This window comes from Thermobia domestica, chromosome 11, assembly GCF_964235325.1.
Source record: "Thermobia domestica chromosome 11, izTheDome1.hap1.1, whole genome shotgun sequence".
NCBI lineage: Eukaryota > Metazoa > Arthropoda > Insecta > Zygentoma > Lepismatidae > Thermobia > Thermobia domestica.
This window is the reverse complement of record NC_137464.1, coordinates 233,871,391-233,894,112: the sequence shown is the minus strand read 5'-3', so window position 1 is coordinate 233,894,112 and position 22,722 is coordinate 233,871,391. Positions and strand designations below refer to the sequence as shown.

General features: G+C 35.0%; 1 protein-coding gene across 2 annotated transcripts in view; it reads left to right on the top strand.

Moving 5' to 3' along the window:
* The window catches only part of LOC145664819 (innexin inx2-like), a 67,920-nt gene extending 59,245 nt beyond the window's left edge, over positions 1-8,675 (top strand). For both annotated transcript variants that reach the window (XM_081731809.1, XM_081731810.1), the window contains exon 3: positions 5,097-8,675. In XM_081731809.1, the coding sequence (XP_081587935.1) occupies positions 5,098-6,273 (1,176 nt within the window). In that variant the 5' untranslated portion in view covers position 5,097 and the 3' untranslated portion in view covers positions 6,274-8,675. The remainder of the gene's footprint in view (positions 1-5,096) is intronic.
* The last annotated feature ends 14,047 nt before the right edge of the window (positions 8,676-22,722 follow it).

The following is a 22,722-nucleotide window of genomic DNA, read 5'->3' as shown; positions in this document are numbered from 1 at the left end:
TCATAATATTCGTCTATATCTCATTAACAGTTCTGCGTGTTGTCATACTGTAGTGTCACATACAAAATCTTCTTGAGTATGTACTGCAGCATCAGTTACATTACAACAGTTTGCAATGTTATTGTACTCCAGCAATTTTTATGTTTACAAGAAAAGGCTTCCCTGCATTTTGTCGGAAACTATACATGGTGATTTACAGTTGGTAAAGTCGTGTTGTTCCGCTTAGATCTATCGGTTTGTATGTAACTCATCTTTTGACTTCTTTTCTCGTTAAATGCAAAAGAATTGTTGAGAAAATATTATTCATTTGAAATGCGTATATATTTATTGTTTTTACATAAAGGTAACCAAGAAATTTCTGTCGCTTTTTCACCCACCATCTTCAAACATCGACATGTCACCAAAGATGTACCTGAAAGATCAAAAATAGTGCCCATCATCATCGACGACCTTCTGCCAACATTCTGGAAAGCCTTGGATTTCACCGCGGTAGAATGTGGTGGGTCGTGAAGCGAACAAGTTATCGAGTGCATTCTTTACCTCTGCTAGGAATTTGAACAAGCGTCCTTTAAGATTATTGTCCAAAGAATGAAACAGGTGATAATCGGACGGTGCAATGCCCGGGGAGTATGCGGATACAATAGTGGTTCCCATCCAAGGCGTAGAATAGTGTTCTGGTTCATTCTAGCTACGTGAGACTTAGCATTGTCCTGATCCCTTTGTGGTTCAGAAGTGGTGGCTCCAGAGTTTTGAGGTTTTTTTTTAACACGGGTCAACTACTGACAGTACACACTTGCATTGATGCTCTGACCACCTGTAGCAGTTCCCGATGCACGATGTCGCGAGCAGTTCACCCAACACACATGAGGACCTTCTTCTGGTGCAGTACTGGTTTCGGCTGTTTTGGAACCGGTTTATGGGATGCTAACCAATGATGACGGCACCATGGAATTAAGTACAAGACCCATTTCTCAACATGTCAACACCTGGTCCAGAAATGACTCCTTCCTCAGACAAGACAGGAAAGAAATATACGTGTCCGCTCCTGTTCTCTTCTGGCCCGGAGTCAAATCATGTGGGACATATCGACTCAACTTGATGGAGTTTGGTGCTTCCCAAGTTGGTGTAGGTGCTGCCGAGTAGTTTTTCCACTCACACTAAATTGTAGTCCCAATTCCTCACATGTCTGGCCACTGTTCGCCTCAAATGCCACCTGAAGATCTTCTTTTTGTACATGTGTCGGTCTTCCAGTACGTGGTGCGTCATCGAGTGTTTCGTAACCGTTTTTAAACTTGTGAAACCACCACTGCACTGTCCGCATAGTCACGACACTCTCACCAAATGCTTAGCATAACTTCCACCCCGTTGCAGCGATGTTTGACCCCAGTTTGAACTCGTACAGCATACACGCCCTTGTGACGTTCTGTGGAGGTACCATGTTCATTCTGTGCTTATGCAACTTCACGGTGTAACTGAACTACCACATCCAGCTAGTGTGTTGAATATACAAACATCAACAACCGACCTAACCGTTATCTCCATTCGCATTCAACTCACGGTGTGAGGGCTAATTGAACACAGACCTCCCCAAAAAGCGATAGAACTTTCTTGTTTACCTTTATAGTACCGGGCTATCAAATGTCAGGGGCTATGGGTTGACCCCATTCTGAGTAAATATACCAAAAACTGAAAGGGAATAAAATTGTTCAAAACAGATAGTTTTGAATCTAAAATGGTAGAGAGTTTCCCCAATTACTCCAACCACTTGCACTCCACACTGTTATTGCGTACTCTGTTATACATAGATCATTCAATATATGTTTTCCTAAGCTAGAAAAATATTTATTTTTTAAGATAAATGTGCTAGCTACAGATACATTTATAAGTGGGTTCTTTCTCACGTTTTCTACATAATTCCCAGTGAAATTCAGGCATCTATGTCACTGTTGCACCAATGTGTCCAAACCATTTGCAAAATATCAGAACTCGGCTATTTAGCACTCTCCTCACGTTTTGATTCACTTCTTCATCTGTTTTGAAACGTTCACCTTGCAATGCAGACTTTATCATCGGAAAACGATGGAAGTAACTTGGCGCTTAATTGAGACTGTATGGAAAATAGGACAGCTGTTCCCACCTTAATTCTTCAGTTTTGTGTCTTGTTTGCGTGTTGAGTAAGGATGGGCGGTATCGTCAAGAAGAAGAGATCAGGTCGCTTATGTCGAATTGCGTTTCCTTGAAGAAGAGTTCAGGTTCGGCATAAGCGATTTGGTTTCCTGTGAGCTGGTGAGAAAGAAGTGAAGCAGAATGTAAGAAAAGTGCTAAATAGCCAGAACCCTGATTTTTGTAAAGAGTTAGTACAAGGTGCAACAGTGAAACAAATGCCTGAATCACAATGGGAAGCATGTGGAGAAGTGAGCCAGGATCCACCTACACATCTATGAATAGGTTACAAAGATATCTTAAAAGTATTTTTTTACAGCTTAGGGAAACATATATTAGACGACCCAGGTATGAAAAAGCAACATTTGCAGTTCGAACGGAACGACACGAAAACATCATACGGGAAACATACGAAGCATATTGTTATGTGAGATGAACCTTGAAATTCACGAATCCGTTTTCTAACAATGCTTTACTGTTGGTATGATCAAACCCTAAGAGAATAACCTCCAGAACAGGCGAAGTTGCTTCTTCATTTGACATAAAGTGGATTCCAAGCGGCTACTGCATTTGAAAGAATCCGCTTTTTGTAGATTGAAAATTATTTCCAAGAATTTTCCTCTGTTTTTAATTTATTTACTCATAAAAAAGCTGGTCCATATTCCTGAACTTTCGATACACCCGTTAACTTATAACAAACACTACCAAAGTTTAATACTTTCTATGATATTATGTCATCGGATTCATATTAATATACATTGATAACAAAAAGATAGTCGAGTAGTCATGAACTTATTTTCAATGTAATAACTAAATATTTGAATTGCAGCAGCTGATTGAACTTACAAATAATTATTATGTACGTCTCAGTGTTAGAAGTGTGTGTGTGTGTCACTATTAGGAAAACAAAAGCAATAATACGAGGGTCATTTCAAAAGTTCTACACACTCAAACATATTTATTGTGGAAGTAAATAATTTATTGTAATTTATTGTACAAAATACCTTTACAAGCCTTCAATATATCTCCACTCTTGCTTATGAAAGCTTCCCAACGTTTTGGTAAATTCTTACACTAAAATACAAAAGCTGAACAAAACAATGTTTTATTATAAAATAATAAAATAATAATTGTTACAGTTTCGGATATCTAACATATCCTTCTTCAGACACTATCGAAAAATCAGACACTATTGAATATATCAAGCTAGTATAAATCAGTTAGTTATTGGTAAATTCTGTATTCCGGATAGGGCATCTTCATTGCAGAGCTGTCTGATCACTCAGATCACATCACTAAAACCTCCCTCAATTGTATCGAAACGTCTTCCACGGAGTCTTTCCTTCAATTTGGGAATCAAATCAAAACCTGTTGGGCTCAAATCAGGACCATATGGTGGGAAGGGGAAGTATTTTAGTGAAGACTTCCTTTTTTCTCTTCATTCAAATAATGCCTAACCAATCTGTCAGTGATTTTTATCATCTTTAACTTTTCAGTAATTATACTGCAAACTGAAGTGACAGACATTCTCGCCTCATACGCAATTTACTAATGTTTTTCGTCAACCCTCTCTCAAAATATCATTCACAATAATCTCTTAGGTGCAGTCTGTTGCAGTTGATGGTCTTCGACTTTCTGGGTTGTCCGCAGTGCACACATGAGCTTCACGGAAACGATCTAACCACCGTGATACAGTACTACGATCCACTATACTATTTCCACAAACCTTTCCTAAAACATTGTAAATTTCAGTTGGATTTTTTCCACGTAGAATTTCGATTTTGATGTAGAAACGCTGGTCACTATAAGTAATCCGACCTCAGTCGGGTTCAGCTTAAATTTTAACACTGAATTTCTCACAACACATCCACACGAATTAGCAAGCACAGACACAACCGACAAGCCCAAAAACTCTGACTCATAACTGTCATAAAATTGAACTTGATCACACCACTCAAACTGTCGCGCATCTGCTGTGTGCAATACTTTTGAAATTGCCCTCGTACATAAAGTTCTTTATTGAAAAGTGCATTTTCTTACATATGCAATTCTTAAATAATCAAGCCATCTGCTTCTTCAGAATAAAAGCTATCAGTTATACTGGTAGTGAACGATATACTGTTTAGCGTCAGAGGATTCCGTCGATTTTCTCGAACATTACACATGAGAATTTAAACCTGCCATTTTGATAAGTTCGGTGCGATCTGTAGACTAATACATATCTCATCTTTGTCCATTATTTTAGTTAAATGGAAATTAATTTAGAGTTAATCATTTTTGGATATATTTCGTTAACCATAGTTTGTTTATTGTCATCTTGCTAGAGTCATAGTAATACGCTTGATAAGAGTAAACTTCAATTTTATCTTAATAGATGGCGTGGATATCGTATTCCGCCAGTTTTTATTTTTACAATTTTTTTTGGTTTCCTCGAAAACTACGCATGACAATATACACTCACCCATATCATTTTGGTTATCTAGATTAATTTATATCGATTGGTGCATAACTCACTTCTCGACATTTCTTTTCCTTTTAATCACTAAGAACAACGTAGAACTGAAAATGCAATAGCCAAAGACTGTTTCTTTAACTGACGCTATTTTATCCTTGCTTGTTACTTACGGAATTGAAACTTTCTATTAACTCGGAAACAGCTGTGTTGGCTAGTTGAATTTCAATGCTCAGTAGCAAGCCCCGTCCTCACATTTCTCACTGCAACCTGTTACAATCGTTCATCAATAAGTGATCGAAGTGTACAGAGTTCAAATGTAATTACTACTTTTAAACACTGAGTGGAATATTAAAATTCCATTCCTTGCTATTATTATTATTTCCAGTAATTCTTAGTTTATTTTCTTTGTTAATATTTACATAATTTGTTATGATCATTTATACGGTCATATAATTTTGGTACTTTCTTGTCTTTGCAGGATGATACCGAAAATGAAGATGACGTTGAAGAAGTTATTGACGGGAACCCGTAACTTCTATAGGAACATCTTGTTGAAGAATATATCTACGGATAGCATCTGGTTTCGATTACATTATAAGTTAACAACTGGGCTTTTCTTCTTCCTTTGTCTTTTGGTGAGTGCCCATCAATTCGTCGGAAATCCCATCGTCTGCATCCAAGATGAGAGTTCTCCAATTCGTCAGTCTGTGATAGAAACATATTGCTGGATCAATGGCACCATCAGGCATGGAACAACAGCAATTCATCCAGAAGCAGTTGCTTCCGCACAAAATGACGAACTTCGTTATCATTCTTACTATCAATGGTTTCCGTTCATCTTATTCTTCCAAGGCATGCTCTTCTATATCCCGCATTACTTCTGGACCATCCTTTCGGATAAGAAGCTGAGAAGGTTATCATCTAGAATGCGGGGTTTGAACGTGGATGAATCTTCGAAGAACCGCGAAAAGAAGATCAAGAAAATGGTTAAAACCTTTATTTATTGCTGCGAAAACATTAAATCTCTGGTTTATTATTACTTGCTTTGTCTCACCCTCAACTTCATAAATGTTCTCAGTAATCTCTATCTCATCAATATATTCCTCGGCGGAGAATTCATCAATTATGGCTTAGATATGATCAACATTGCCAGCCAGGAACCCAATAACAGGATCGATTCCATGACTTCCTTCTTCCCACTAGTCACCAACTGCGCTTTTAGGAACTATGTCGATTCAGGAAGCATCCAGGTTCACAATACCATTTGCATTTTACCACTAAATGCTGTTAACGAGAAGATCTATATTTTCATTTGGTTTTGGCTAGTATTGCTACTATTAATCACCGTTCTTGACCTCGTTTATGAGCTGATCATGATATCATTCTACTGGTTGCGTTCGAAGGTATTCAAGTATAGGTTCATACCATCCGACCGTCAAAATATCATGGAAGTACTACCCTCGATATCCTACACCGAGTATTACTTGTTCCAGTTCATACGACAAAATGTTGATCACAATATCTTTGAGAAGTTTATCCTGGAACTGGAACTTCGCTTGCAGAAAAGAAAATCTGGAATTTCCCAGGATGAAGGGCCTTACCCAGAGGAAGAATCTTCCAACTCGCAGGAAGAGAACGGAAATGGGCGGGTATAAATCATTGGCTTTAAACTATGAAGAGAAAGAGAATTTGGTTGAAATAGAAGCCTAGTTTGAGAGCTAGTACCACACAAATTTATTATAACTTTACTACGATTTAAAGGAAAACTAGTACATTTTACAAGAAAGAATAAAGAAACATTTTACCTTTTATGCTGGCTGCAGTAACCAGAAATGATTGAAAGAATGGAGTATGTTGCTCATTTTTTTAAAAATATTATTTTTTTAATATGAGTTTGAAGACGTAAACTTTAGAATCTGGCTGCAGATAGAATTACTAAAACATTCAAGATACCTATCATTTAACTGTTTGTTTGGTTATTTAAAAAAACGTTAAAAGAATGTCTTGTATTCAGTCTTAATAGATTTGTGTGATGGGATCATTGTTTACCAGTTTTATGAAAGAATATTGAATGACAGTAATAATGATAATAATCGCAATTATAGAATCATAGATTGATCATTGGCAATATTTGGTTTTTTAATATCTCAAATGTCAGCCTTATTTAATACTTGCGTTCTAATATGTTGATCAAAAAAGTAATTTTTATTTCTGAATTTGTAATCTGTGTGTACACTCATTATAATGATATCATTTTCTTTTCTCGTATTATATTATTTACAACATCTAAAGAATATGAACTTCTAGGGACGCTTTCTTACTGCTTTGAATTCAATTCAGTAAATGTATTAGTTTGATTAGAAACTCGCACGCCTTATTATAATATTTCCTGCTTACTTTGCTAGAATTCGTGGTTTATCTTATCATACATGACTTATTTGCTTAGCTTTCGCTTAGCTTTGCGTGGTTTATTTGCTTAGCTTTCATAATTCTATTGAATAGTTAATCTCTAATAATTCTTTTCGTCACTCACAGTTCAATTTATCTGAAAATCAAATTGCTATGTCCGTTTTCTATTCATTATTGTAGTTTAGGCTACAAATCATTGCCTAGCCTAAACTAGGTTTCTATAATTTATTATTAAGTTTGTGCTATAGGCAGAAATGATAAGTTTAGAGTTATCACTTCAAACAAAGCACATGAGCTTAGAAGTTTGTACGAAAGTTTCAAATTATTTTATTAGTTATGATCTTATAAGTAGAAAGCTTAGCAATTTTGTGTTATTAAAGTTTCGATTTATATTTATCTGATCATAACGTAGAAACATTGTGGATTATATTTGTCACATGTTTTAATGCAGTAAATATTCTGAAGCATTAACTTAATTTTAAAATGATATGATAAGTTCAAATCAGTGTTAAATTTGTGTTATTGTAGAAGGTTTCAGATGTATAAAGAGTTTGACCGTTAAAATTCCTCAAGATGAAAGGGATTTCTCTGATTAACGTTATGTTATTACTTTTAAAAGTGATGTCTAAATAAATAGAAAAAATATTAACAATTTCTAAATTTAAGCTATAGTTTAAGTTGACATAGATTCAATATCTTATTATTATTTAAACATTTTTACAGGCTTGTTTAGAAAAATAACTAGATTTATATAACATTTGCAAGTTTATTTTTGAGTTTCAACTCCTTTGTAAAAATTGTGAAATTAAATTAAAAGTTTTGAAAGCTAAAAGCACTAACTACTTGGTGGAATAAATCAAAGAAAAAATCCAAATTTTGCTTTTAATATTTGGTTGATTTTTAAAATGTAATCAATATGTGCATTAAAGAACATAAACGGATACTTTTTTGTAATACTCGAAAATTCTTCAGTAGAATCGAAACAAAATTTTCATTCATTGAAAACGAGAAGTTGTTGTGAATTGTAAATTAATGTTTATTTAAAGAAATTGAAATATTCAATGCTTACTTATTATATATGTATTAAAATAATGGATTGAAGTTTCATATTTGTTACTTCCGAAATATGTATTGGTAAAAAAAATATGCTTTAATAAATACTGGTATTTAATAATTTAGTTATACTTTATTAAATGGTTTAATAGTAAATCCAAGGTATTCCATAAGAATTGTGCTTTCATTTAAAACTTAAAATAATGCTTTTAAATTTCATTCTTACTACGATCTAGCTCTTTTGATGTATTCACTAAAAATACATATGGACATTTGTATAACTTTCCTTAAATACTGAAAAAGGTGCATTCGTTGTAAACTTCCAGAATAGAATGCATTTTAATATGATAATTAACAGTAAACTAGTTCATATGATACTGAACAATGAATTTTGTCGAACAGCATTTTGTGTAGTAACTCAGTTTGGATCCTTTATATATGTTTATACATTTCCTTGATATTTAAACATTTATGTACTTTCGTGTAGTCGTGATACGAATTCATGGAATAATTTTTGTTTCAAGTTTCTTTAAGGATAATATCTTTACATTAAGAGAAACTACCCAGTTTTAAAAATTGAAATAAGTGCATGATCTATCTGAACGTTAAAAAATACATATTTCAAAAGTAGTAAACATCATTCATTTATTTTAATTGTTATTATGTTTTAGGTTTAATGCCCCACGATTATGCATCGAAGCTAAACGAGACAGTTATGATGATAATGAAATAATTAGTGTAATGAGTAAAGTACGAGGGAATGGGAGATAATTTAGAAAATTCACCACACGGTGTTTGTACACGATAGTGCGAGCTGGAGCCTGACGCAGGGGAGGTGAACACTACCATTAAGACACCTTAGCCATGCACCATATCCAGTTTCAGACGTAAACTAATATATGTTCTCAAGTTTTATCTTTATGTTGGAGGAATGTTACAATCCTGTGACTCAAAACTAATGTGTATAGATATTTGGACAATAAGTGCCCTCCTCCGATTAGTCTTAAAGGAGTCATAGGCTTTATGTTGGTTGGAATAAAAATTACAGATTAGAGGTGTTAGGTAAGTACAGGGTGTTTCAAAAAGAACTGCCTAGTTTTAAGTATAAATTTAATTGGGGAATGAACGAAACTTACATCAATGAGTACATATCATAAGAATTCCTTCAAGTTTTCTTTAATGTTGGTAGACTTCAACGTGAGATCCATTTGTGGCCCTGCACACGTCGAGACGATATTCCACTTCTCACTACGTATTCACCAACATTTCAGGTGTAACTGTTCCAACCGCCGCGACGATTCTTCCCCGTAAATGATTTATGTCTCTGACCTTTTCACTGCACACAACTGTGATTTTTTATGTGGCCCCAGTTTTCACAAGCCAAATAACACACTGCGCATTCTGTTGCGGAGTACACATTTTTACTAAGTTGCTCTGCACTGCACGACTGCCTGGACTGAACTGAGAAAACAGAGGAAAAAGCAGCACTTGTGCCGTCTAAGGTCAAGCAGACCTGCCAACTGCAGGGGAGCCAAACTTGGAGAGTTGTTGAATCAAACACTACAAACTAGAATAGTGTATGTCATTTTGTACAGATTCTAGGACACATTAAAACTACGAAGTTCTTTTTCAAACACATTGTATAACCCTAAAACATGATTATCGTAATACTATTGGTAATACTTCTTATTTCAATGAAGGTTTTTATCTAATTCCTTAACGTTGCTAATAAAAGAAAGCGATATTTCTCCAATTCCAGAATGCCGTTGTAAGATCAAAAAGATTTTTAAAAATATGGAACAAAGTATAAAATCAAATAATAATATCCTTATTAATATAAACTAATGTTGTATTTCCAAGTCCACTACATTTAGTCATAAGCCAGTACTTGTCGCTTGTTTGTTGGTCTTCTTTTCTAATTCAGTTGATGAAGCAAGTAGTTCCTTTTCCTATTTGCTTGAGCTTCCGAACACTACAAGAAAATGCATTTATGCATTTTTGCATTAATGTTTTGCAGAAATATTTTTCTTAAAACTTTATCAGAACAAATGTAATATAATTTCTTTTTATTGGTGCATCTAATATGTTGGGTAGAGTTTTTGGATTGGCTACAAAATCAAAGGAAGGATTTCCACAACTAATAGTGTGGCACTCTCCGTCTCGAACTTACAGTGAGTGACATTATTTAAAAAAATGTCTAACCACATAAAATTTTTTTTGACAAACTTTATGCTTTATTTCACCTAAAACAATAAATATCAATTGCAGCAATGTGCTTCCAATCTAGGTATAAATGACCAAAGTATTTGTTGAAGTCTTGGTATAACGTGGATTGCATAAAGTTTTCAATCGGTTAAAACTGTGTGGACTGATTTTTCTCGCTCTTATACGAAATTTTCAAGATGCTTCTACTGATTATGCGAGGGACTCCAAAGAAAGAAAGCAGTACAAAGGATGTATGTCCAGGAAAGCAGATGTAAATTATCTTTTAAATATGTGTTTGATGTTAGATACACAGATCAAACTAGAAGTGTTATCCCTTCACCTACAAAAAGAGAGATAACTGTTATTTAAAATCACAAGCTCGTAAAGCAGCGACGGCTTTAGCGGGTAGGCCGGGTAGGCTCGGGCATACCCAAAAATTTTGAAAATTATATAAACGCTAAAAGATACGATAAACAGTAAATATAGTTTCCACTATTGATATTAATGATATATATAATTATTTAACAAATAGCATCAACTACTACTGTAAAAGAATTTCCTATTGTCATTAATCAATCAAAATGTCTATATGTATCCATAAGTGAGGGGGCGGACTTAACCAAAATTAAAATTCTAAAGCCATTCCTGTCGTAAAGTAAAAAAAAAAGGCACTCATTGTAGGCTTGTCCTCGTGAATACTTTGAAATGCCAGCATAAGGAATCTGTGTAAAATGTTATTTAAAAATGTGAAGCTATTTGGCCTAGGTAGAGTTCAGATAATAGACGGATAGACCTTTTATACCCATCTAGAATGTGAAATGGGAAAACGAATGTTAGAACGCAATGTAGTAGATCTTCTTCAATAAAATCTGCAATATTTGCTTCACTGTGTGATGAGTTACTATTGAACTTAGAAGCTTTAGATACAACAAAAAAGAATGACCTAATGCTGCGAACAGAGACGTTTGCTTTGTTGATGGAAAATTTGATTTCTTTGTCAAAAGATTGAAATCGATTCGAGAACATCCGTTAAAACGTTTAGACAGTATGTGAGTGATGGCATTGTTCCAGATGATCCGCAACCGATTATGAAATCAATCTGTAATCACATACTATAATCATATCAACAGCTGAATGTAAAAGGTCATTTAGTGTTATGAACAACGTATTATCAGCTGTAAGGAATCAACTTAAAGTGCCTTCTGTAAAGCCTTCTTGAAATTACTTGTTCGTCCGATGGAACAATTTAAGCCAGAAAATAATGTGGAATTCTTGCTTGGAAAGGGACCGAGAAGCTCAGGTAATGGCCACGGAGCGAAAGTAACGTCCACCTCCAGGGATGAAGCTATTATGAAGAACCATAAACAAAAAAAGAAAATTTCTAGTAAGTTGTTCGAAAGTTTTTTTTTTTCTTTTTGCTTATGTTTTGCATTTTAAATTTTGTTGTTTTTCTCTTATGTATTTGTGTATGTGTGTGTGTGTATCTTCTTGCCTGAATGCACATAAATATCGTGTTCTGAGCATGGACGGACTTAGGGGTTATCTGCTGTCAAGAGTATCCGGGGATTCTGGAATACCCATCAATCGAGTGCGAAGTCTGGAAACTTTTCCGCGGGAAATTGTTTAAAAATTGTTAACTTAAGAAAGTCGCTTTTGAGCATTTTCGTGTATAGCTCTCTATACTGCAACATAAGCAGACTTTTTTTCTCAGAAAGTTGGGATGATGGTAAAGCCTTTCCATACCGCCCGTAACTATGGAGAAGCTCTCAAATGATTTTCAGTCATTATTTAAATAGGAATTCAATCCTGTAGGCAATATATCCTCAAAGTATTTCAACATTTAAATAGCCAACATGTCGAGTCAAAATCATAATAAAACGTACGCCTCTCCTTTTTCTCACTTCGGACAATGTTTCGGTTGTCTCTAAACCTGGATTTGTTTTTCATCGCAGTCGTTTTTTTCATGGAACACTTCAAAGGAAACCGAACCGCTTTTGAAACGATAGAAAATCGAACAAATTTTAAAATCGAAACAGCTTTTAATATCGTTATTCGCAGCTTATAACTTGGGAGAGAAGAGACACATTCTCCATCGCATTTTTCGTATTCCCCATTCTCTCTACGTAATGGATATTGCCATGGTTATCAGTTTTTTCATCTCCGATATAGAGAAGATAATTTGAAAGTAATATTTGATGCCAGCAGAATTACCCATTGTTCCTACGGGGAAAATGAGTTTTATGCAATATACAGGGTGGCCCAAAAGTAGATATACAGTCCCGTACTTATCAGCTCACTGTACTTTATATCATTTCTAACAGGTAGATCTAGTATCTTTATTATTTGTTCTTAACGTCTTTTTACTTATAGCTTAACTCCCGAACAGCCAAAGCAAATAAATCCATAATCTAAAATGTTATATTTGATCAATGCAGGGGTGTATAGCTACTTTTGGGCCATCCTGTATAAATAAGAAATAACAACGCCTTCGGCGTTGTTCCTCTCAAGATAAGTGGAATAAATAAATATAGAAGAGCAACACCTCTGGACCAGCTTCTGTTTCCCTTTTTTTCTTCTCTAAACTTGGATTAAAATATGACCGAGACTGTCATCAATAAGTTTATTGACCCTGAAAACTTTGGATTCGACCTAATATCGGTTATTTTGGACTTATTCGCCCCCACCATCTTTCTGACAATGAAGTAAAACCTGGAATGGAACAGTGTTGGGTATGTCACTCATTATTAGTCTCAGTGACACCGAAAACTACGAATTTGATACTAATATCGATCATATTTTACTTGTTATCTTTCGCGGTATCCCAAGCACCCCTTCCTCCATGACGATATGATGTATAGTTGAACTTAAAGGGCATTAGAAGTGTTATTATTTATCTCAGCGATCTCGAAAACCATGAATTTTATTAACGTCTGGCGTCCTGGGTATCTATAATCTTCTTTTGTACACTCCACATAAACCCCCGATTGTAAATCTAAAAGAGAAGTGAAAGTTTGTATGCGACTAGATCTGGTAAAGATGTATTTGTGTACAACGTTCGGTCGTTCCGTGTCATTTTTTTTTTTTTGAAAAACTTATAAAAGATAGACAATCGCAAACACACACACACACACACATAATTAATTAGCTCCTGGCGTAAGTATACATGAGCTTATAGCTTCACTCCAGATGTGAAACGAGGATAAGCCAAACCGGATTTTTTTTTTAAAATTCTCCAATAATTTTCCTCAATTTAGTCTTGCAGGCATTAGTATCTGATCGAACTTTGCTCGTAACTTCAGGGTCAGGAGGTAAGAATAATTTCTTTACGCTATGATTAGGTTTCTAAATCTTCAGGTGTAAAAGAATTGTCTACGTATACATATCTTAGAATCTTTGCAGAAAAGAGGGTTCTTTCCGATAATCACACGTAGATGTACTATTGTCAAGGCAAGAAGGTCTGTCCGCATTTTTGAGTTGAAAAAAAGCTTTGCTTATTAGACTAAAGGAGAAGATGATGATAAGAAATTAATGAAACGGTTGAATGAATAAAGTGGGAGGAAACGGGAGAACACCGAGAAAACATACAATGTTCGTCCACCACAAAGCTCACTTGGCAAGAGCTGGGATCGAACGGAGGACCCCATGCACCAGAGGAAAACGCTCTACTACTGAGCCCCCGCGGCCCCGCACTTTGGAATTGTTCGCTATTGAAAGCTGTCCGATAACGAAGGCTTTACTGTATTTGGCTTCACCATAACTTTGAAGAGAAATATTAAGATCCAAACATTATTTGTTTGATTTTCTTAACATGGTAAAACGAATCAAACGTTGTCACTCATTTACATTCGAACAACTTTTTGAAGTAGGTAGATTAGTACAGCAACTACATTAGTGTCGAAATAATGCCCTCCATTCGATAAACAACCTATTAATTTATTCATGCCTCCTAAAAGCCATGTATATAATGTATTTTATTTCAGTCATTTACATTATTTCGCAAACAATGTTAAGTGCAAATTTTATATGTACTTCAGCTAAAATTATCTTAATGGTTCTCTTTTTCTACAAGCAACACCAAGAAATTATTCCATTAGAAATAAAAGCTTTATAGGAACGGAAAATGCTGATGTTAATGTTTTGTAAAAATTACTAAAAGGAAATTGTTAGATAAAGTTTACTTAAATTAGTTTTACACATGAAGTGGAAAATGAAAAGCAAGATGCGCATTTACCCATCTTTCTTTTGTTTATAAGTACCTGTAATAAACTAAGTTTGTCATCATTTTCTTTACTTGAAGACTCACCAAACGAGCTATATCATTTAAACCCAAAACTTACGTTTGATCACAACACTTAACAAATTAGTACATAGTTGTTAATTAGATATAACACTAAATTTAGTATGTTATGCAATGAGGAATTTTTAAAAAAATAATTGTTGGAGAGAAATGGAATATGTCCTATAAAGTGCAACATTGAAGTGAGTGAGTAACTAGCCGAGTTTAAATTTGTCCAAATCACGAATACTATTAAATTGAAAATTCTATAGTTAGACTAAATAAAATGAATGCTCACAATCCAAACTGATAGGAAATTTTCTGAAGTAATTTTTACCACATTTTCAGATTTGTTTCTCAGAGTTCTTCTACGTATGAGTTCATTTACGGATTCTTAAAAGCTCCTTTGCACAAAAAGAAAAGGATGAAACGATATATATGGTGCAAATACCTAGGAAATTGCTTGTAATAGTCTAATTGGTTCCAAAGCAAGGTAGTTATGATCAATAACGTTCTGAGAGACAATTTTGTTTGAACAATATAATAATAATAATAATAATAATAATAATAATAATAATAATAATAATAATAATAATAATAATAATAATAATAATTATTATTATTATTATTATTATTATTATTGTTATTATTATTATTATTATTAATATTATTATTATTATTATTATTATTATTATTATTATTATTTCGAGAAATCATCTGTCTTCTCTTTATTAAGTAGAACAAGATACACTACAACATTCCTAAGTGTTTCTATTAACATTGTTCTCACGCAAAGAAGGTTTCTGAGTATATAAAAATGTACTTGAAGTAATAAAATCCTTGACATCTGTCAAGACTAATTTTCAAAAAATATGATCAGATTTTCTCTCAGTTTCTTACATCTGTAATGTGGTAAAAACATTTTATGTAAATTCTGGAACAAATAGCAACATACGCACTGTATCTGAACGTAAGCAACATGTTACCACTTCACAAAATCATATTTAACTTGTACGAAACATACAGCAAATTTCAAGAAAAGGATAAAATCACAGACAGGCCTATTGACTATGTAACATTGATGCGGACTAATAAAGCATGTCTAGAGAATTGAATTTCGCTTTTAAGCATGTCCCGAGTCATTCTTGCATTAATATGTAATTATGCTTAACTCAATTTCTGCATTGGTTGCTTGGTTTAAATATACTATTATCTTATAAATATGCCTCAATATTGTTGCAGTTTCAGTTAAAGCATAAATGTTAGCTTGGTGTTCATTAGTCTTCCTTAGTCTTAAAATAAATATTCCTTAGCCTTAAAATGTTAGCTTGGTTTTCATTAGTCTTCCTTAGTCTTAAAATAAATGTTCCTTAGCCTTAAAATATTAGCCAAATGTGAGTTGGAAATTATCCATATTTGTATGGAGGGCAACAGACTGAAGTAAATATTTTGTTTCCCAAACACGGCATTACTTTCAAGCTGTAAAAAATTATTATGAATTGACTGCAATAACTGTAGCATATACTGTGTGTTGTTTCATAGCAAATGACTAATATTTGTTATTGATCGTCAAATTTAATGATGAAAAAACTTTCATTAACCAAACTGTAAGAATTATTGTAAAACATTCTCAGATGATGAAGAAAGACTGAAATGCTGTCTAGAAAGATGAATTAAGATAGATAAAACTTATTGAAGTTTGTCGTTGCAACGTTCTTTTATAGAAAGAGATCGTTACTCGAGACAGTCCTCCCACTAGTGGAGACATTAAAGAAGAATTTTCTAGAAGGTAAATAATTGTAGTTGCTAATAATATTTCTAATAAGCACAATTTATTTCTATATGCAATATACAAAGTATAGAATTTCCTAGAAATGATCATCATCATCATAGGTATTCTGCCTTTATTGGCAGGTCACTTGCCGCAGCTGAGAAGCTTCCATGCTCCACGATCCTCCGCAAACCTTTTCGTCTTCGCTTATGATCTTTCTGTTTTAATATCATCCATTAATTGTAATCTCCTTTGCCCCCTCAATCTCTTTCCCGCCACCATACCCTCTAGGACGTCACTCATGATACAATCTCTTCTTAGGCAATGTCGCAACCAGTTTCTCTTCCTCTTCCTAATAACATCTAAAAGTGTTCTTTTCTCACCCACCATTTCTAACACTCTCTCATTCGTATTCCGCTCGACCCAACTAACTCTTTCCATTCTTCTCCACACCCACATTTCGAAGGCTTCCAGTACATTACAGTACAGTACAGTACAGTACAGTACAGTAGATTAGAAATGATAGTAATACAATATTTATAAATAGCACTAAAAGCAAGTAGAGGGGCTAATCTACCTTAGTTCAGTAATAAGTTATTTAATTAAAGTTATTATATCTTAATAACAAATCAATCTGCATTTACAAAGATTTACAAACGAATACCATAACTTCACAACTACCAAATGTCTTCATTTCAATCAGAACCCTATATGAACTTAATTTTGTATCAATAAGAATCAGCTTAACCATGAAATATACAATGATTTGAAATACTTAATACAACACCTATCGCATTTCTTTATATATATATCTATATATATATATATATATATATATATATATATATATATATATATATATACAAATTGATAAGATGTTACTAGTATGACAAACCCAATTGTAGTTTATATCTCATTGAAATATATAGTTAATGACTCTATTAGAACACATATAGACTTGTTAAGGTAATGAAGGAAGATTATACAATTCACCAGTATAATGAGTATATAACGCATTAACACCTTATAACTCCAATTTAAACTCACGAATTATTATCACAATATAGAACAATCTTATAACTAACTAACTAACTAACTCTATGGCCTATGGAACCCGGAGGTTCAGTACCGCGTTCACAAAAGCTCTCCACTGACTTCTATCCTTAGCTAACTGCATCCAGTTTCCACTTTGTATTCCTATCTCTGCGAGATCCATCTTAATATTATCCACCCATCTGCGCCTAGGTCTTCCTAATGGTCGTTTTCCTATGGGTCTACCAATCAAGACTTTGAAAGCGTTTCTGCTTTCTTCCATTCTAGCTACATGACCTGCCCACCTAAGCCTCCTAGACTTGACGACCCTAACAATGTTGGGTAAACCGTATAAACTATGTAGTTCCTCGTTATGAAGCTTCCGCCATTCCCCATTCTCGTTCCTCTTGGGTCCGAATATTCTTCTCAGGATCCTGTTCTCAAATACTTTCAGTCTATGTTCTTCCCTCAGAGTAAGCGACCATGTTTCGCAACCATACAGAACAACAGGCATGATTATCGTTTTATATATTTTAAGCTTCAAATTCCTCGACAGAAGTCGCGACGACAAGAGATTTTGAACCGAATAGTAACACGAATTCCCTGCTTTTAGTCGACATTTAATTTCTTCGTGAATATGATTTTCGTCTGTTAATATTGATCCTAAATATTTGAAAGTATCCACTTTATCAAAAGTATTATTTAATATTTTAACGCCTCCACAATTTGCCGTATTACGGTCCCGACGCACTTCCACGTATTTAGTTTTCTCTGCATTTACTTCTAAACCCATGTCCCTGCAAGCGTTTAATAAGATCTCTGCATTTCTTTCTACTTTTCTCCTATCATCCCCTATTAAATTTACATCATCAGCATATGCCATAACCTGGTGAATGCCGTTCAACTCTAGGCCCTGGTTGCTATCTTTGATTTTCCTTATGGCGTATTCCAGCACAAAGTTAAATAATAATGGCGACAACGCATCTCCTTGTTTCAGGCCATTTTCGACGTGGAAGCTCGTGGACAATAATTTTCCTACCCGGACTTTACTTTCGGATTCACTTAAACATATCTTAATTAATCTAATTAGCTTTCTCGGTATTCCAAGCTCTGTAAGAACGTTGTATAACGTTTCTCTCCTAACCGAGTCGTAAGCCTTTCTAAAATCAATAAATAGTTGATGTACCGGGGTATTGTATTCCCACTTCTTTTCGAGTATTTGGCGAATGGTAAATATTTCGTCGATAGTTGACCGATTTCGTTTAAATCCGCACTGATAATCTCCAATAATTTCATCTGCGTATGGGGTCAATCTTGCTAACAGAATATTTGAAAGGATTTTATAGGATGTTGACAGAAGAGAAATGCCTCGATAATTATTACAGTCAGTTTTGTCGCCTTTCTTGTGAATTGGAACAATGATTGACTCTTTCCACTCTTGTGGCAATTCTTCCTTGTTCCAGATAAGGAGAATGAGTTTGTGTATCTTGTTCCACAATTTTTCGCCTCCAGCTAAAATTAACTCAGCCGGAATTTCATCTACACCCGGAGATTTGTGTTTCTTTAATTTCTTTATAGCGGCTTCCACTTCTATTCGATTGGGTTCTGGAATATACGGTTCTGCGGTGTGTATCTCCTTTTCTCCACGCACATTAGTTTTTGTCTGCGTGTTCAGCAAATCGTCAAAGAAATCTTTCCATCTATTTAGGAGGCTATCCGTATCAGTGAGAACTGTTCCGTCATATTTCTTTAATATATAAGCACGAGGTTGATAGCCTTTCTTAAATTCGCTGATCCCCTTATACATGTCCCGAATATTTTTATTTTTACTATTATCTTCAAGTTCCTTAATTTTAGCTTTCAAAAAATCCCGTTTCTTTGTTCTAAAAGTTTTGGAAGTTTCCCGCCTGATATCTGCAAAATTTTGTGTAGTTATTTCATTCGGATTTTGTAGCCAGCGTAATTTTGCCTGTTTTCTCTTCTCTGCTAGTTTAATGCATTCCTGGTTGAACCATGGTTTGTTCCTACGTATTTCCGCGTCTCCCAATTTTTCTATTGCTGAACTTTTAATGCTATCTCTAATTTCAATCCAAGTATCCTCAACACTAGTGCACTCCGAGTCTTCTAAAACCGAGAATCTATTCGAAACTTCAATCTGGTATTCCTCTCTTACCTGGCTCTCTTCTAATTTCTTTAAATTAAATCTCTCCGTTTTCGGACATTGAGTATTACCTTTATTCAACGATAATCTCTCCCGTATTATCGCTGCTACCAGGTAGTGATCAGTGTCGCAATCAGCCCCTCTAAACGACCGTACGTCAATTATGCTAGATTGTCTTCTTCTATCTACTAAAACGTGATCAATTTGATTATGTGTTTTTCCGTCTGATGATGTCCAAGTGTATTTATGAACGTCGCGATGTGGGAATTTTGTACTCTTCACGATTAGGTTTTTGGATGTTGCAAAGTTCACGAGTCTAACACCGTTGTCATTACTTTCCTTATGCAAACTTTCGTTCCCTATAATCGGTTTGAAAATATCCTCTCGTCCTACCTTCGCATTGAAATCCCCTAATAGAATCTTCATATGGTATTGCGGGAGTTGGTCAAATATCCGTTCCACTTCTTCGTAAAAACTGTCTTTTACATCGTCACCCTTATCTTCAGTTGGAGCATGTACATTTAAAACAATAATATCACACCACCGTCCCTTAAGAGTAATACAACAAAGTCTGTCAGTAACAAATTCAACCCGTTTAATTGCTGGTAATATTCGTTTGTGAACGAAAAACCCTGTTCCTAACTGGTGATTTTTATTTCCTTCCCCGTAAAAGAACGTAAAATTTCCGGAATTCTCAGATCCATTTCCTTCCCACCTAACTTCCTGAACTGCTACTAAGTCCATCCTGTATTTCTCTAACTCACTCGTTACAGATTTTAACGCGCCTGCCCTATAAAGACTTCTAATATTCCATGTTCCAAATCTCATGTCCATTTTCTTTTGCTGATGTCGTGCCAAGTTATCAGTCCTTGTCCAAGGCTTTTGTGAATATTTCTGAACAAGTACCTTTTTTTACAGGATGAGGGTGTTAGCCTTACCCAAACCCCCAAGCTGGAGGACCACTCCTAGTCGTCTGTCCGCGACTGCTTATTCAGTATATTCGCAGCTAACCTCTATATCTAGAGGCCTTCTCCTCGATCCGCAACCAGAGGACGCGCCATGCCGTGGTGACAGGAACCCACGTTACAGAACAATCTTATAATAAATCCAAATTATTATTTCGTAGGTCATATAAAAACACTTTACTATATTAAAAGTTCGTCATTCGTCGAGTATGATATCCAGCACACATCTAACATTGACTGAAGTCTGGCAGGAAATCGTAACTAGAGGCGCTTTAACTAAAAATTGGACAATCAAAATCAATCATACCTTTTAACCATATTCCCCGTAAGAAATCAATTGAGACGTAATCAAAAGCTGCTTCAACTTTTTTAAAAGTAACTAACAAAGTAACATATTACATAGTCTTACAATTTCTATCTTTTACAATTAACATAGACATACCAAGATTTCTTCCATTCTTACAGATCTTTATTAGACATGGCACGCAACTTCTTAGTTCAATTTAGCTTCATCTCATCAATGTGCAATGTCCTATAATCTGGAATTTTACTTTGGAAATAAGAAACAAATGCCATGGTCAAGAAAAAGTATGGTGGGGAAATTTAACAGTTGTTCGTTTTCTTGCCAGTAAATTGCCCACAGAAAATAATGAATGATCTGACACGTTGTTGTGGTACAACAACTAACTCTGGTTCATTGAAAGGTGAGGCGTATTCTGAGATACGGATTTCCACAGATGCTTGGCCATTTCTACACAATAGTGCTGATCCACTTTTAGCCTACGTGGAGACTATTCATGGTGAATTATAAGTTGACAATCAGAGAAACCCAAGTGCAGATCCCATTTCATCGGATCATCTGCGCTTTCTTCGGCCTTGGAGAACGTGGTCGTACGCACTATTACGACTGAGCCTTAGTTGTGACGTCATAAGTGAAAACACACTTATCATCTCTATTTTCGACGGTTTACAAGATGTTACCATCACGATTGAAGTTGTAAAGCTCTTCCTAAAGATTTCTAATATGTTCTCTATCTGATCCAAGTTTAAAACAAGATTAATGAATTTTGCTTTGGTGTGCTGTATGTTCAAACACTGAAATACTTCAATCGACTTATGCATTTGTCATCGCACCCTCGCTGTAATATTTCTTACGTTTGCAAACGTTGGGTGGAGGTATGATTGTGTAAGATTCCTAGCCTATTTAGCCCTACAATGGTCAGGCGGAAAAATGTTTCATAAACGGTCGGGCTGAGTCTGAGAGATCCAAGAAAATAAAACTGCATAATTATTTTGTAACAGGTTTTTGTAATAAAAACATATTTTTATGTAATTACAAGTATTTCCAAAACAGGAAAAGCACTTCAGCCCAAAATGGTGTGTTCGTTTAGTTTTTGGAAAGTGTTTGAAATTGTTTACATATTTTTCTTAGTAAATTATACGTATTTTTCTACAAAATTATATAAAAAGAATACTTGCTTAAATGTTATTATAGGTAGATAAGTAATATTGTAAAGGACACTTATAAATTTATTTACGAGGCGCACTCAATAAGTAAAGAGACATTGCTATAGCTCAATAAAGATTTATTTCAATCTTTCAAAACTAAGGCTATTTTTCAATATAATTACCTTTTACAGTTATGCATTTGTCCCATCTTTCTTGCAGCTTCCTAATTCCCTTGCCGAAGAAATCTTTCGATTTACCCCGAAGCCACCTTTGCACCGCTGCCTTAACTTCCTCATTGTTAGCAAATCTTTTTCCACGTAGGGCGTCTTTGAGTGGTCCAAACAGTTAAAAATCAGGTGGGGAGGGGTCTGGGCTGTAGGCAGGATGAGGTAAGACCTCCCAACCCAATTCTTGAAGCTTATCTCGGGTCAGCTGGGCTGTATGAGGGCGGGCGTTATCGTGCTGAAGAATGATTCTTTTTGACAAGAGTCCACGGCGTTTGCTCCTGATAGCTGGTTTAACTTTGTGTTCTAGCATCCCAGAATAGTATAGGTTATTTATAGTTCTCTGATCTTCAAGGAAATCGCAATAGATTGGACCCTGTGAGTCCCAAAAGATGTTCAGCAGCACATTACCAGCGGAAGGTTGAACCTTGAATTTTTTGCGAACTGGAGAGCTAGTGTGTTTCCACTCCATACTCTGCCTTTTGGTCTCAGGGTCGTAGTGATGGATCCAGACCTAGTCGCAAGTCACTATTCTTTCAAAAAAAGCATCTCCTTCAAT